Source organism: Phoenix dactylifera, chromosome 3, assembly GCF_051530095.1.
Source record: "Phoenix dactylifera cultivar Ajwa chromosome 3, Ajwa_hap1_PhDact_Kaust_v1.1, whole genome shotgun sequence".
Taxonomy (NCBI): Eukaryota; Viridiplantae; Streptophyta; class Magnoliopsida; order Arecales; family Arecaceae; genus Phoenix; species Phoenix dactylifera.
Window position 1 is genome coordinate 31,168,639 of NC_143192.1, and position 16,893 is coordinate 31,185,531.

A 16,893-nucleotide genomic window follows, 5' to 3' on the forward strand; every position below is an offset into this window, starting at 1 on the left:
TAATATCTACAGGATTACCACTGTCAGCAGGCCAATCTCACTTCACCAGCCCCATCTTTGGACAAGATGCAAACTTCTTCTTCAGGTACACCTTTTTTTTAGCTAATTCCTTGTCATATCAACATTTTTCTCCTAATTTTCAAGCCTTTTCTTCTTCCATTTCCACTCACCCTGAACCTCAAACCTATAAGCAAGCCATTCAAGACCCTAACTAGGGTAAGGCTATGGAAGCTGAAATTTCTGCCCTAGAACTTAATCACACTTGGAAAGTTACTGATTTACCTTCTGAAAAAGAAGCCATTGACTGCAAATATGTTTACAAAGTTAGGATGGGACTGTGGAGAGAAATAAGGCCAGATTAGTAGCAAAAGGCTACACTCAACAGGAGGGAATTGACTATCATGAGACATTTTTCTCAATTGCCAAGCTTGTTACAGTTCGATGCCTTCTTTCTATTGCAGCTGTGAAAGGATGGCATTTGCAACAGTTTGATGTTAATAATGCTTTCTTACATGGAGATTTAGAGAAGGAGATTTACATGAAAAAGACATCTGGTTACACAAAAGAAAAACCTCATCAAGTTTGCAAACTCCTCAAAAGTCTCTATGGTTTCAAACAGGCTTCTCGGCAATGGTACTCTAAATTTTCTAATTCCCTTCTTGAATTTGGTTATACACAATCCAAAGCTGACTATAGTCTACAAGAAGGATGACACTAATTTTACAGCTTTGTTGGTATATGTCGATGGCCAGCAACTGTTTGGATTCCATTTCTATTTTGAAGTAGTTTTAGATGACAAATTTAAGATTAAGGATCTTGGCTCCCTTAGATTTTTCCTTGGCATAGAGGTTGCTTGCTCATCTAAAGGGATTCACATTTGCCGGAGGAAGTATGCACTCAATATTCTAGCAAATTCTAGTACATTAGGGTCTAAACCTCTCAAAATTCCCATGGATCAAAACTTGATACTCAGCAAAGACACATGCCAGCTTCTCTCTGACCCTACTGTTTATCGGAGGCTTATTGGCAGGTTATTGTATTTGACTATAACTAGGCCAGACATTAGTTATACTATTCAAACACTAAGCCAATTTATGGATAAGCCTACCATAACACATTTGGCTGCGACACACAAAGTCATCAAGTACCTCAAAACAGCCTCTGGCCAAGGCATTTTGTTTTCTTCTTGATCTACACTGACATTGCGAGCTTATTGTGATTCGGATTGGGCCTCATGTCTTGATTCTAGGCAGTTTGTGACTGGTTACTATGTGTTCTTGGAGAATTCTCTGATTTCTTGGAAGTCCAAGAAACAATCCATTATTTTCCACTCTTCTGCAGAGGCAAAATACAGAGCACGGCAGCTACTTGCTCGGAATTAACATGGTTGCGTTATGTTCTGCATGATCTTCAAGTTCCTCATCCACAAGCAGCCACGCTTTCTATGATAATCAGGCTGTACTTCATATTGCAGCCAATCCTGTGTTCCACAAGTGCACGAAACACATTGAATTGGACCGTCATTTGATCTGAGCTAAGATTCAAGAAGGCAGCATCCAAACCTCTCATGTTAGCACACAGCAGCAGTTAGCTGACATTTTTACCAAAGCTTTGCCATTTTTACTCCTTAGCTCTCATTTATCCAAGATGGGAATAGTCAATCTCTATTCTCCATCTTGCGGGGCCGGGAAGGGGGGGTTGTTATTGAAGCATACAGTAGAAGATCAGCCTCAAGCAGCAGTCAAAATGAAGCAGAAGTGTCGGAAAGGCTGAATGAAGATGAAGAAGATTTTTTATAGTTAGCCACATTGTTTTTTTTAATTATTTTTTGCTGAGTTGTAATTATTTTTACCTTGCTGTACATATTAGCTGGAGGCTAAGCTATTTTTAGGTTGTTAGTTTGTTACGATTCTTTGCAACTGTATATAAAGTTTGCCTTTGTAAACAGATTCATTCAATGAGAATTCTGTGAATTTTTTCATGGTTTGTGCTCTCTGTTTTTCCTTTCTCTCTTCCCATACATTTTCTTACACGTTGCTGTTCTTCAATCATGTCGTTAATCCCTCGTTGGTGGATCATGTCTGACGTTAATGCATTGCAAAAGTTCATATTTCTTTGTAATGGCGATGAAGAAGATTTAAGTTGTTTTTTTCTAGATTAGGTATTCTCTATACAAAAATCAACAGGAAAAGTGAATTCATGAAATCATTGTATAATGATTTTTACATGTTAATGTCGGTAATGTTTTTTTTAAAAAGCGTCGGCGGTTACTGTCGAAAAAAAAAAAAATGCCGATGCTTTTATGTAGCGTCGGCAATATAGAGTCACCAGAACCTTTTATTGTTGTAGTGGTACTTCATCTGTTTAATGTTTCCTGTCATAGTAGGACATAACATATATGGGTGATAGATGTCTTAGATCATAAAGCTTCAATGTTCAATCTCTGTCATGTCATATGTTCAAGTCATGCTCTTTCGTGCATGTAACGCGTGAGAAAATGTCAAAAAATCTGAATACGTTGGCCTTTGGCATATAGGTCTAGTTCATCGAGTACATGTTAGCATGATTGCAGTGGGGAATTATGTGCTACTTTTTTGCCAATCCCATGCAAGACTATTTCTAGTTTTCTTTCGTCATCGAAAAGCAGAAGAACAAGATAATGGACTTGATTAACTCAAGAACAATATCAGTCGCTATCTTCATGTCACATCTCCAGTCGAATTATCTTTCCTTAGGAAGTGATGCAACTTATCAGATATTGGACTAGATTAACTGAAGCAGGGATGGCCCAAAATTAAATCCTCATGGATGTTCGCAGGGAATTTTCTAAGACATCCTCTGCCGTTGCTTAGCAGCTTCAATGGGCTTGGACGTAGCCCAATCTCGAGAATGGCAATCACAATCAGGAAAGTCAGAGAAACTCTACTATTCTAAGAATAAAACTTGATAGATATGATATGTTGCACTGGAGACCTGAGACTAATGTTGTACTTGAGACCTAAGACACATAAAGCCTTTCTGTAGGCATGGCCCAGGCAACCGAAGCCTTCCAAAATCAAATATGAAATCATATATACTTGATCTGTAACGCTTACATTGTGTATTAAAATTAAATTTTAATTTTAAATTTAAATTCAAATCGATCAGGACATGCAGCCAAGCGCGCACGCCGATGCCCACACATGCATATAGCATGGCTAGCCGAGTCGAGACAAGCATGCCCATCTCTAACTTATAGATTACACATTAGTCTGAAGTGTGTATGGCTTCCCTGGTATTGTCCCAAGGAACTCGATACCGACCTCATTATGGAATCCAGGGTGTGCTTGATTGTTTGAAAGTGGCAAATCCCGAATCATTAAGTAGATGCTAAACATCATTAAGCAAGGTAGAGGAAAAAAGAACGGCCCTAAAAAGCACGAGCTTTTAAAATGAGGGAGAAGAGTTGGAAGGGGCCGACGAAGAGCGAAGAGACGCTGGAGAGAGCGAGCTCCAGAAAGGAAGGTGCCCAAATTTTCGTCGAAAGCGTCTGATTTCTCGTCGGCGCCTTCGTCTTCTCAAAATGCGTCTCTTTTTTCGAACAAAGAAGAGACCCACTTCTGGTAAAGAAATATTGTGAGATCTCGACCGATAGGTTTTTCTCCCGTCTCATTGTTGCTCCCCATCATCCATTCTACTATTCGTCCACCATCGGATCCACCAAGCACTCTGCCGCCGCCATCAGATCCCCCCTCTCCGTCGTCTCCTCCGCCTCGTAGTCCACCGGCCACACCTGTTGATGGACGGAGTAGGGATGATGGCAGCTGGGTTGGGAGAGGAGGGGGGGGGGGGGGGGTGTGGAAGGGGTTAGGGGGGGGGGGGGGGGGGGGGTGGAAGGGGTTTGGAAGGGGCTAGGGGTTTGGAAGGGGCTAGGGATTTGTAAAAGGGTTAGGAATTTGTAAGGATCGGGGGAGGCCAAGATGAGGCCTTCGACGATGCTTTAGAAAGCGTCGTCTTATGGCCCAAGGCTTCCGACGATGCTTTAGAAGGCATCGTCTTAGCTTAGACTCTAAAGCGTTGTCGGAACTTACTCTACACTTTCACCGATGTTTTTAGAAAGCGTCGTATTATCTTAGGCTTCCAACAACGCTTATAACCATTGTCGTAGCTCTTTTCCCACTATCGATGCTTTTAAGTGTCGTAATATACCGATGCTACTCACCCGCGTCGGTAAAATTTTGTGCGGTGACTAAATTAGTGATGCCTTTTATAGCATCAGCGGGTCATTGTCGAAAAATCCTCTTTTTCATGTAGTGAATCCCTCATCGCCCTAAAAATATCATGCAGCAATGGATCCATTCCTATCTTGATCCTGGATCCATCTAATAACTGTAGCAAAATCCTCTTCAAGCTGAATACACTCTGCACTCAAGGTAAGTCTTGCATAAGTAATGTCTTCTCATGCAGCTTGTGCACTTGTTCTTGTTTAACCATGGAAATCATAAAAGCAAAAATAGAATGAAAAAGGTCGGGAAGGCCGCGAAATTTATAGTGATAGTAGATTTTTTGGGCAAAGAAAAATGATAAAATTTTTAAGCGTTCACCCACACAAATGTTTATAAGAACTTTTTTTCAATTATACATTTTTTTCTTGAAAAAGAAGGTTAGAATGTGGAACAGGGTGCGCTAACCCCTATCTACAAACCTAGAGGTCCATATCCGCTTCCCAACATCTCATACTGGCAGTTAGAACTTTATTAATTAATCAAAAATTTAATATGATACATATTTTCCTCGCTCAACAGAGTATGTATTATAGTAGTTTGATGGCAGTGATGGCTGGACTTAAGAGACGGATGGAACGTTAAGGAGAAGTATGTGAAAAAACAGCAAAAGAATTATTTTTCAAAGATATTCTTCTTTGCGAAGAACAGTAGAATATCATGAGAAATGCTCGTAATAAAGAATCAAATTTTTTTCTGCGAAAATCACATGATGGGCAGTACAGCGTACAGTTATGACTTTCACGTCAAGAAACGATTTCACGGAGCAGATAATAAACGATTTCACGGCACAGGACCAAAGAAATCACAACTCATTTTTTGGATCAATAGCATTAATCCTTTACTTTCCAACTCTGCCAGCAGGCGCAATAATAAATAAACCGTTGTTACCAAACCCCTAGATAGAATTATAGAAAGTTACCAACCCCCAAGCATTAATCTTTTAGCCTTTCACACGATGGACACCATGATTGGACTGTCAACTCTTGTAATTTTATCAGATGAAACCCATGTCAATAACCCTTTTTCAGCTCCATCGCTAATGCTGCTTCTGCTTCCGCTGCTGCTGGAAAAGGTAACCGAGTACCGTGCTGTCTCATTAGCCTTTGAGAAGGAGAGCCTTTTGGGTTCCACGGCCACCGAAACCCCCGTTGGAGACTTAACCCGGACCCCGTATGTGGACCTGGGCGCACCAACATTGGTCACCGTCCGTGTGACCGTCAGCTTATAGTTGTTTTCCGCATTCAGGAACACCGTGAACGAAGGGTAGTTCAGCTCGGCACCGGAAACGCTCTCGATGCTGGAGCATTTGATCGCGCGGCTGACGACGGCGCTCACTTGTTCATCGGTGTACCGCAGCCCGCAGAGATACGCGATATAATCGCCGGCATCGATGTCGTAGATGAGGCCGGGATTGGCGGCTCTTGAAGGATTGACATGGCCGGATCCTACAGCGTAGAAGTCGGCGACATCCATGTTCTGGTCGCGGATCGGCTCGCTGTCATTTGCAGTCAAGTCGGCAGTTGTCATGATCGCCAACTTGATGGCGGCCGGCGACCACCCCGGGTGGGTGCTCTTTAGCAGCGCTGCTATTCCACTGAGGTGTGGTGTGGCCATGGAGGTGCCGGAGATTATGTTAAACGCGGCAGCCCCGTTGCCGGATGGCCCGACCAGGAAAGGCCATGCGGCCAAAATGTTCACCCCCGGACCGACGATGTCCGGCTTCAGGATGTTGGGGTCGGCCCGGCTGGGTCCTCTGGCTGAGAGGGAAGCGACCGCCGGAGCCGGAAACGTTCCGATTAACGTACCATGGAAGGCGATCGAGGCAGTCGGAGCCGAAGCTGAACTGATGTATGATTTCATCTTGAGTCCTTCGGAGTAGCTTACATGAGCTGCTGGAAGTACGTGGGTATCAGACATGGTGGTGAATCCACTGGCTTCTTTGTTAGCTAGTATCATGGCGGCCCCGCCGGCGCTCTTGACGGTCCGGCCCTGATTCACCCGGCCGACGTCGGCGTCGGCGTCGCACACCACCACCTTTCCTTTGACGTCGATGTCTTTGAGGGAGCCACTCTTGCAGACTGCCGCGCGGGAACCTCCATGGAGGCCGGGATACACCAGAGGCAGATCGGCGGGGAGGAAGTCGCTTGGTTGGTAGGCGGACTGTCCGATGAGCTCGACGCCATTGCCAAGCTTGACAGTCGCACGAATTTCCCTGTCAATGGTGCTCGCGCCGACCGTCAGCATCCATGGAGCCTCGTTCGATACCGTGGCATTGAACGGGCCTTCGTTGCCCGCCGCGCAGCTTACAAAGATGCCCTTCTCGACCGCTCTGAACGCGCCAATGGCGATGCCGTCGTCGAAGAAAGGGAGCGAGTATCCGCCGAGGGAGAGCGAGAGCACATCGACGCCATCCTTGATGGCGTTGTCCAGACCAGCGAGCATATCAGAGGTGAAGCATCCAAGCTCGGTGCACACCTTGTAGACGGCCAGGTGAGCGTAGGGAGCCATTCCGGCAGCGGTGCCCGTGGCCTGGCCAAGTGCATTGGCATTTCCGACGAACATGCCAGCAGCCGTGCCGGCGGCATGGGTTCCATGGCCATAATCGTCGAATGGTCACTACAAAAGAAGTAATTTTTCCCGGCGCTTTGCAGAGCTTTTACCGACGCTTATACGCGTCGGAAATTTTCCTCCCCACGCGTCCAAAAGCGTGACGAAATCGTCGGGCAGGTGGGCGTGGAGGATTTTCGTTCCGACGCGTTTCGTCAGCGTCGGCAGATAACCCGACGCTTTTAAACGCGTCGGCAAAGGCAATTTTTCCGACGCTTTTATGCGTCGGTCTATTACCGACGCTTTTAAGCGTCGGTAGTTCTTGTATTACCGATGTTTTTGTGCTTTGGTATACCTGTGCCGGGAGAGTTATTGCCGACGCTTTTAAGCGTCGGCAATAGCATTTTTTTTTTTAACAAATTCGTAGAAACAAATGTTAAACCTGTATACAAAATTCTTTGAGCCCTTCTTTGGCTTCTTTTTCAGAAGCTTCTGAGTCAAGCACTTTCCTGGCAACCATTCAATTTCAGTCCAAATGAAATTTTATGTATAATACATATGTTTCAATTGTCATATTGTAGTTTCAACGTAAAACAAACTCAACAAAAAAAAAATCATTCGAATCATTCGAATTTCAGTCCAAATGTCAAAAAATACACATTTGAAGAAATGGAGAAATACCAGAGCAAAATTTGTTAGCCTATGCTAGGATGTTTTTATATTATAGATTGCTTGTTATGATCAAAGATACAATAATTTTAGTCAAGAATTGAGTTTAATCATGGAAGGAGAATCAACTTATTGATTAGAATAGAAATATAAAGTACATGTTGCAGCTATTTCAGCTACATATAATGTTGAGAATGCTAATTATAAAGATAGGAATGGGATCTTTGCAATTAATAATTTTCATTTTGCATATACTGCTTAAGCCTCTTGGAAGTCGTGCTTTTCAATTCCCTGTCTACTTTTCCTGCTCGTCCTATACTTATCTTTCCTTACTTGGCCGACCATAATAAGGCCATAGCGAAATGACCTGTAGCCGAAGGTGTTTACTATTCATATTTGTAATTGATGCGGAGATTTGCAAGAAATTGAGAATGTGGGTTTATAACTTCGTGACATGTCAAACTCTCAAAGAAGAATACTGCCTTTACTGAAAAATTGGAAGTACTTTTGTAATAAGGAAGTAGATGACAGGAAAGTAATAGCATGTAAAGCCATCCCAAATAGTTGGAGGAAACTTATTTATGGTTCTATAGGTCCACGCATGGTGCCCAAATCCAAAAGACCAGTAGATGTAGTTGAAATAGTTGACATGATGGATCAATTTTTGTGTAACACCTTATTAGAATAACCAGATAAATTGTTTCTTTTGATTTTTTATCATATTGTATGCAGCATATGGATCCTGTCGTGTTGGAAGAAATGCAGATCCAACTTGTTTGTAGAACAAAAATTATCCCACTTTCCTGTTTGTGAATGAGCTTCCTCAAAACCATGATTACTTCAAGCTCCTTCAAATTTAATCATAATATTTAAATATTTAGGAGCCCGATAAGAACCAATCTCTTTCACATTGTTAGACTTTGCGGAGGCTATAATCCTTAGCTTTATGAAGACTGAAGGTTTGCTCAAGAATTTGGCAGAGGATGGTCAAACAATTACTAACTAATATTTTGTGTTTTGACAATGTCCTATAATCCATTCTACTTTGTGTGCCACTCTTAAGTGCAGAATCTTGGGAAGTACAAAAACATCTATTGTCTGAAAGTGCATAACTAAGTTCATTGTAGAACACTAAATTGTCCAACCAAAAAAGTGAAAGTTAAAAATTTTGCAGTAAACGAACTTATCTTTCAACATTTGTTTAGTAACTGTTCCGTGACTTTATCAGTTATTGGGTTTCAGAGTTCAGATATAATGGTGGTCAAAGACACTTCACCACAGGCTTCCAGACTTAGTCACCTGATTAAGAAATCAGAACAGGTCAAAGCTATATGTGATTTGAAAACGAGCCGCTCAAAACAGTCATTGTATGTAACGTAGGAATCATAAAAAGATTTGAAAAATATTTGAGTCAGAAGGGAAACAAGTTTTCGAGTTCTATAATATCACTATCATGGTGCTGGCTATTTCTAAGGATACTTCATCTTCAAGAAAGCAATTTTTGTCAAAAGAACTTCGACACTATCTTGGTTACGTCCTTTTTTTGATTCTTATGGTATAGCATTTGAGCATGCCAAGAATAGATAAATTTCTTAATTTAGTAACAACTTGTCAGCGTACAGCATCAGAAAGGCACTTTGGCATTGTGCTTTATTTTACCGCCTCAAAATTGATTACTTTTATATGATCTTTTACATTTTAGTTTTTTACTATAAATTCTACTTTTAGTGCTTTAGCAACCTTCAACTATTATTTTGCTGCTGTAATTAAACTTTGGGTCATCTATGCTTCTACATCTTAGTAATTGTTAAAGTTTTTACATAGTGATGAGCAAGACTTACACTTTATAGTCAACTAAAGCTTACGCAAGCAAACTGAATATTCTACTACAGGTACATCTAAGAAACTGGCAGATGAGGATTCATGCCCTCCACATCCTGGATTTTATAAAGGCTTGTGCTTGAGATGTGGTCAGCTAGTGGAGGATGATGGGCCTATGCTTTCACTTGACTACATTACTAAGGTGCAATGCTCAAAATTATACTACAGAGCTGTAATATAATCATGATATAGTAACTTTATGTTTCTTATATAATGCAAATGGTAGTGAGGTGGACTGGGTTAGCAGCTTAATGATGCTTACCTAGGTGTATAAGCGATGTTTGTCCTCGAAATGGTCTGGAATGTGGATAACTTATTTTCATTTTAGGCTCACATCCGGCTTCCACATATATAATTCTAAATAAAATGGTCACATCTTGCATACTGGTGCCAAGAAGTGCCCATTTTTCACAAATTCAGCCTGGTTAGCAGCATGGAGTCGTTGTCAAATTTGAACAGGTTGCATCAGAAACCATATGCAGCTGACAATCTGTCATTCTTATTATTCTGAACTCAATCACCACAGGGTCCTGCATCCTGTCAATTTTCTCCTGCATTGTTTTGGGTTGTGGTGTAATTCTGTGTGCACCATACTTTCATATTCAACCTGTTTGGATGTGATCAGTGTTCAGAAACATGAACCCCAACTCAATTGTACCTAACCCCTTCTCATACAAATCCTACTTCGTTCAGATTTTTTTTTAATGTTAGTAATGGTTAAGGGTTCTATGATATGAACCCTTAATTTTTTATAATTTACATTCATATTTTTATTTTTTTAAAAAAAATAGCAATCCCGACGCTTTAAAGCGTCGGTAAATAAAAATTGTGGGACGCCCTACGCCGACGCTTTAAAGCGTCGGTAAACTTGAAGCCTACGCCGACGTCGACGCGTTAAAAATACATTTGCCGACGCTTAAAAGCGTCGGCGATTCTGTTTTTGCCGACGCTTTTATGAGCGTCGGGAAATTCCTGTTTTTGCCGACGCTTTCTTTTAGCGTCGGCAAAAACTTTTGCCACTCCGATATCGCCAACGCTTTTGCGACGCTTCTATTTGCGTGGCGGGAACTTTAGCCGACGCTTATAAGCGTCGGTAAAGATTATAAAAAGCGTCGGGAAAGATGAATTTTCTTGTAGTGTTCACATGGCTAACAATGGAAGGGGCTGGAGTATAACTTCCATAAAAAGTTCCTACAACTTAATGATGTTCTTGGAATGGCAGAGTAATACATGCAGAGTAATACATATGTTTCAATTGTCATATTGTAGTTTCAATGTAAAACAAACCCAACAAAAAAAAAGTGTTCACATGGCTAACAATGGAAGGGGCTGGAGTATAACTTCCATAAAAAGTTCCTACAACTTAATGATGTTACTCTTGGAATGGCAGTTATTTCACATGCAAGATTCTATGCATTAAATTCACAAATTTGCTCAACATAAAAATTCACTCTTAGCTCTACGGAGCAGAAGTCATAACTGGCTTGGTTAAAATAACAAGCAGAAGGTATAAGCATTTCAAAAAAATGATGCAAGATACATTCAGCTTATTAAACGAAACCGTAGCCTTGATTTGGTCAACTCTCATACCAATGTCATCTTTATAATATTTGTTGAAAGTCTTTTTTCAACAGTCCTCTGACACCCATGCCAGAGTTGAAAGGCAAAAGGGTTGGGTCTCAAGAATGTCCCAAAAAACTCGACCTGCATTTTGTATTTCCATCCCTGACTTTGTAGAGATTGGCTGAATATTTTCATCCTCTGAATATTTGCTCCAGAGATCGGGGTATAAGCCCTTTCTGCTCAGGCGGTTCTGGCGTGCCCATCATTGTATAAGTTTTACCAGAACCTGTTTGCCCATAAGCAAATATGCATACCTGCAACAACAGACAATTCATTTTCTTAAATTCAGCATGCCATCACCAGAAAAAATCAAATAAAGGTGGCACTTGTTAAACAAATAATAAAATGGCATGAAGTAGATGCTGCAAATTAGAGATGTAATACAAGAATGGCATCAGAGCCACCATTAGGGGTCAAAAGGATAAGAGAATCGGTAGAACTGGCCAGGCAACAAAATGATCAGAGTGGAAAACCTAGGTTAAGTCACCGCAAGAACATTAGAGAATATGAAAGTCCAGACTAATACCAAAAAACAACTGACCCCTCTGTAGGATGTAGGATAAGAAACAGGGCGTACTCTACAAAACAGGGCGTACCAAGAGATTCAAGTGATGTAGGATAAGAAACAACTGACCCCTCTGTGCCACCACAATCACTGCCAGGTAAAACAGGGCGTACTCTACAAAACACTCGGATATTTCCTTTCAGTTCCTACAGAACGAAGAAGATTTAGCACCAAAATTATTGGCAAAAATAATCAGCCACAATAAGTAACATAAGTACCAGTATGGTGTTGTGCAGCTTTTTGCGCAATTTCTCTGCTTCCAAGATTTGAGGCTCTGCATCTGCAAGACGATCTTGCAAATCTTTTACAGTCTTCTTCTGTCCTTCATATTCTGTCATTGTCTCGATGGCAGTCAAATCAGCCATCTAGAAAAATAAACAGAGTTGTTAAAACTGACTGAAATAGCTAAATAACATTGAAAAGATGTTTCTTGCTTTACTGCTGCCAAAACAAGTTCCTTTCCCTAAGGCATGGAACAAGAATATCAAATATTGCTACAAAGTCAGATATTACAATTCTCGAAACTCAGCTGTCACTAACTGATGAGAATGCAAAATGTCATATTTTTCTTTCTTAATATTTAGTCTTTTATACTTATTTTGTGCCTAAATGTACTCATTATTCTTATATTTTGATTTAGGATGCAAATGGAAGCGTTAAGTACAAAACGAAGCTAATTGGATGATTTTGGACAGTTTCGACATTGCTTCATAATTTAAGCATAACTTTCTCATCCGAGCTCTGATTGAGATGATTCAAGATGCTGTGGAATGCCAAGAAAACGCTCTACAACTTTTATGTTTTGAGTTTTGATAGATACTGACTTTATCAAGGTCAAAATCGGTCTCGAAGTTGCTGCACGTCCTTAGCCTGCAATACGTGGATTTGACTCGGTCAATTTTCAGAAGTTTCCAGATTTGATGCACGAAAATCCTAGCTGGAAACACCACTTTCCTAGTTATATTAGGACTTTATTTTATTTTTCGTAATTAGTCAGATTTGAATATTTGTTAGGAGATTTTTTTGGAAGGGATAAAGGTGAAAGAAAGGGCCCCCTAAGGTGAAAGAAAGGGGGCTGAAAAGGGGGCTCTTTCTCTTTTCTCTTGGAGGACTCCTCTTTCTCTTTTCTCCTTGGAAGTTTGCATCCATGGCTCTGCGTGGCTAAAGCTTTTATTGGTCTAAGAAAACAGAAGCCTCGGAATCAATAAAACTGTGAGATCTGAATTTGTTTTCATTGTTCAATTCATGCTTTGATGTCGAATGTCCTTCTGTGCATATTTTCATGATTATTTTCGTTTAATGACTAGGAGGCCTACTAGTTTATTATTCGTTGCAATCTACTGCTAGGTTAGATATCAAATCCGTAATTGTTTGATTCCTCTAATCTGTGAAGCAACTAAGATCTAATAATTTGCTGCATTAGAAATTTTCAGATCTTAGGAAGAATACTCGGCTAAATCAAATGCAACCGCTTGTGTTTGTGTTGTTTAGTTTCATCGATCTCTCTAATTCTTAAGGCTGCTACTAGATTAAACCTTTAGCGCTTGTCTTGGGTTGTTTAGTAGTTAGGGTTAATTAGATCGCTTGTTTTTAATTAACTACAACTAAGAAGAGATAGAAAAATATTTCTATCGGTGGACATTCAAAGTGCAAATTGATATCTTTGCATCAATGATCAGTTGTAAAATTCCGATGGTGGATGTTGACTTAGACCAAGATTTGTTCTTTTGATTGATTTCAATACTTAAATCTGAATTCTTCTTTAGTTGTTTTATTATTTTCATTATACTCAAAACCCCCCTCCGTCCTTGTTCAAGTTGCATAAAACTAGGCTAGATACTCTCCGTGGGAACGATCCTTACTCGCACTACTACATATATATTTTTAGAAGTATAGGTTTTATTTTTGGTTGCCTACGACAGCACACCACTAACCTTCAACTTTTCATTTGCTGCAGCAAGCTGATGCTGCAATACCTGTATCTGCTCTCTTTGGGAAGAGCACGTTTCCTGCAAATATATAATTTAAAAAATAAATAGTCATAATAGCAAATACACAACTTTCAAAATAAACGAGAAGATACAACAAACATCAAGGGCAGTAGATTTTGTTGTTAAGCTATCCAAAGCCTTTGAGGACTTTCCAGTCATTTCTTCATAATTTGCAATTTCAACACTTAAATTTTGCACCTGGGCTAATGTATGATCGCGTTCATCTCTTACTTGATGCAATTCACTTCTAAGGCAACCTACTTCCTTCATTAACTCTTCTTTCTGTTTAATAGCCTCTTGCTGAGATGACTGGAAGAACATCCAACATAAAAAGCTATGGGTCTTTAGTGACATAATTATAAATATAAAAATAATGATAAAATGACATTTATCAAATCAATGGAGCAGCAGTGAGAGCTCATGTGAAATCAAATTGAAGAGCATCTTGTCCGTGCCCTCATTCTCAAACTCAAGCAGAAAATTTATAATACAGATTCAAAGGCCATCTAGAAAACTGAAGTCAATCAGTGAAGTAGGTTTACAAATCAAAGATTGAATACATACTGGCACATACACTAACCTCGATCATTACATGAATCACCTTCATTTACCACAACAGTACCATGTAAACCATATAAGAAAGTTGTATTGCAATCAGAAAATGCCAGTTTGCAAAGTGATCATAAAGCAAATTAAACAAAATTAACCACCTAAAATATGGCATACAACTTAAATTTCTATAGCTAACAAATGCATGTTTTTTAGCTGGATGATGCCAATTCAATACTTCAATTGATCAAGCAATAGTAATACGTGTTAAAAATTCTCACCCTGCAAATCCACTATGGATTAACTCAGCATTACTGGGATGCTGGACCTGTACCAAGTAGCAGCAAATGATCCATGTCAGTCACTAATTTGCAGAGAAAAGAGCGAGAAGACTTGTCAATAGTGCAAGGGTTATACCATTATACCAGTAATGGGACCGGTCTATTGGCCCTGGAGCCCGTTAGGACCTAAAATGGAGTGGAGTGTCTAGATAGTGTTTCTTCCTTTGGCTGAGGTTGACCGAATCTGCATTATCTATCTTAAACCGATCAAACTCTACAAACTAATTGTTATACATAAGATTTTGGAAACCATGTTCCTGTCAAGTCAACATAGAACATACTACTTAAAGTCCTTTCCAAGATCTATACTTATCAAAGTTCTGGCATAATCGTATTTTGGAAATTGAGGTAAGTATCAAAAAAAAAAAAATTTAAAACAATCTAAAAACATTCATCTCAAAATCGTAAGTACACAATCTACGATGTATCAAGAGTCGACGGCATCATCATCTCTACGAGTAGATGAAGTATCAGCAACCTACAAGAAAAAAATACTTTAGAAACTAAAAATACGAAAGTCATCACGCTCATACAAGAATACATTATAATTATATAAAATATTCAAATATATTTATTTATGTACCGGAGGAGCAAATCTCTGCAAAAAAGATGAAATATGGTCAAGCTGATCTTGCAAAGATTGTATCTTCAACTCTTGGCTCTGCTTCAACTCCGCCATATCAGTCATATGACTCTGCCTCATCTCCTCTATCCTTGTCTCATATGACTGCTTTAACTGTGCCATCTCTGTCTTCAAACTACAAACCTCTACAGTGCTAGTACCTTGTCTGGCATCTTGGGTATATCGGCTCACTGCAGACAGCTGAGTGGGGGTAACTCCGATACCGTAACCCCTCACGCGTCCATAACATTCTGGGCCCATCAATTCTACATAGACCTGAGCCTCGACGCGACTGGCCCCGTCGGATGATGATGACTCCCCGACGCGCTCTGAAATGAGATTTGTAGCTCTTTCCTATATCTCTCTCAAAAAAATAAACAGTCACATTAATAATTTAAAGGAAGTAAAATTAATAAAATAATTATGATCAAATAAAAAATGAATACATACAACTATATCTCTCGACTCGTCCCGGACAAAGCTGCCATCTCGGTGAGTGTGGGTCATCTTATAAAACTCTACCTCACCAGGCTCCCTTCCATGCTCTACTATCTACACATACGGAAAGTATATTGCCAAACTATATATCATGATACGTGCTATATGTTAGTAGAGTTTCAAATAGTTTCAAACAAACTTACGAATTCATTTCTACGTCTCGCATAACTCTTCGAGCCTGAAGTATGAGGAACTGTTTGAGATGCTCGTGCAGCTCTACCAATATTAGAATATGTCTGCCAAAATAAAAGCACACAGTATAATATGATTCAATGTATATATTCGCAATCTATATTAATAATAAATATAATATAAAATATTGAAACAATATACGTGACCTGTCCTCTTTCAGAAAACCAGTAGTGAACAAGCTCCCTCCACTGCTGAGGGTATACATCAGGAGGAGTCACACGAGCAACCTCCTCCTCTGTCATACCCTCGCGCTTGAAGTCCGTCTTCAATTTTGCTTTATATTCTTTTCATTTGCGATTGAGGGACTTTAGCACCCAATCATGGCTCTCTGGAGAGAGTACAAACTTATCCTACAACAAGATTCAGAATGTTATAATAATATTAAACATCTAAAATAAAATTATGATACTAAGCAAATTAATATACAGGAGGTGTCGAATTAAAAAGAATAAATTCAATTCATTACCTGTATAAGTCTAAGAAGCTCAACCTTATACGAAGGAAGCATGTCATTCCACTTCGTATAGTTGAGTGGACACAGCTGACCCTTGCGTGCAACCGATCCTAAAATGCTTGATAGTAGACTTCCAGCTCTATTGATGGGCTGCCCCAATTCGTTGCATCGGATGATGATCTTCTCACCCGGAGGAAGCTTCCACACATCCTTTGCTTGAGTGGGTCCCCGTCTCGTCCTCACCATCCCTTGTCCATCTATTAAAATTAAAAAGTTTTAAAAAGTTGAAGACAAATATGAACATAAAATATGAACTTTAAATCGAATTACCTTAGATCCGGAGCTCATCCTCCGGACAATCAGCAGGAGGCTCGTGCTGAGATCCTGACTCGTGCTGCTGGTGCTCACATGGCTGCTGGGACTGCAGGGACTGCTCAGAAGTAGATCCCACCTGAGAATGCTGGAACTCCACATCTCTAAATCGTCTCCCTCGGGGCATATTGTTACCTGGAATGCACAAAAAAGAATCAATATTTGGTTAAATAATAAATTTATACTAAATAAAGGGCTAATAAAAGAGAATATAATACTTGGTTAAATGATAAATTGTACTTACCATTATGAAACTACATTCTCATTCAACATCCATCCTAATCAAACTCCTTGGCGCATTTACTTCATCAGTTGGCACAATAT

General features: G+C 40.0%; 1 protein-coding gene and 1 pseudogene across 4 annotated transcripts; both read right to left on the minus strand.

Annotated features, from left to right (window-relative positions):
• Positions 1 to 4,777: 4,777 nt before the first annotated feature.
• Positions 4,778 to 6,873, minus strand: LOC149768040 (subtilisin-like protease pseudogene; annotated as a pseudogene).
• A 3,882-nt stretch (positions 6,874 to 10,755) lies between these two features.
• LOC120104950 (kinesin-like protein KIN-14H) lies at positions 10,756 to 16,669 on the minus strand. 4 transcript variants are annotated; one of them, XM_089929532.1, is made up of 13 exons: positions 16,528 to 16,669; positions 16,210 to 16,454; positions 15,890 to 16,093; positions 15,695 to 15,787; positions 15,504 to 15,605; positions 15,015 to 15,407; positions 14,508 to 14,909; positions 14,372 to 14,418; positions 13,740 to 13,850; positions 13,485 to 13,559; positions 11,769 to 11,915; positions 11,620 to 11,696; positions 10,756 to 11,239 (listed from the first exon to the last, which is right to left on the minus strand). In XM_089929532.1, the coding sequence occupies exons 9-13, from the start codon at positions 13,809 to 13,811 to the stop codon at positions 11,188 to 11,190; spliced, it is 423 nt and encodes a 140-aa protein (XP_089785658.1). In that variant the 5' UTR covers positions 13,812 to 13,850; positions 14,372 to 14,418; positions 14,508 to 14,909; positions 15,015 to 15,407; positions 15,504 to 15,605; positions 15,695 to 15,787; positions 15,890 to 16,093; positions 16,210 to 16,454; positions 16,528 to 16,669; the 3' UTR covers positions 10,756 to 11,187. The 4 variants fall into 4 exon arrangements, 3 of the variants coding, with proteins under 3 accessions (XP_089785658.1, XP_089785656.1, XP_089785657.1); XM_089929530.1 differs by having other exon boundaries at positions 11,582 to 11,696; positions 13,641 to 13,850; positions 14,508 to 14,688; positions 15,015 to 15,605; XR_016399810.1 differs by lacking the exons at positions 10,756 to 11,239; positions 11,620 to 11,696 and having other exon boundaries at positions 11,764 to 11,915; positions 13,740 to 14,418.
• Positions 16,670 to 16,893: the final 224 nt, after the last annotated feature.

What these genes read in the sequence shown, in the direction of transcription:
- LOC120104950 (XM_089929530.1), bottom strand. Translation starts at nt 13,811, where the DNA reads ATGAAGGAAGTAGGTTGCCTTAGAAGTGAATTGCATCAAGTAAGAGAT. An exon ending in AGCTGCACAACACCATACTG is followed by an intron (nt 11,697 to 11,768) that starts GTACTTATGTTA and finishes TTCGTTCTGTAG; the next exon opens with GAACTGAAAGGAAATATCCG. An exon ending in TACATCACTTGAATCTCTTG is followed by an intron (nt 11,240 to 11,581) that starts GTACGCCCTGTT and finishes CTGTTGTTGCAG; the next exon opens with GTATGCATATTTGCTTATGG.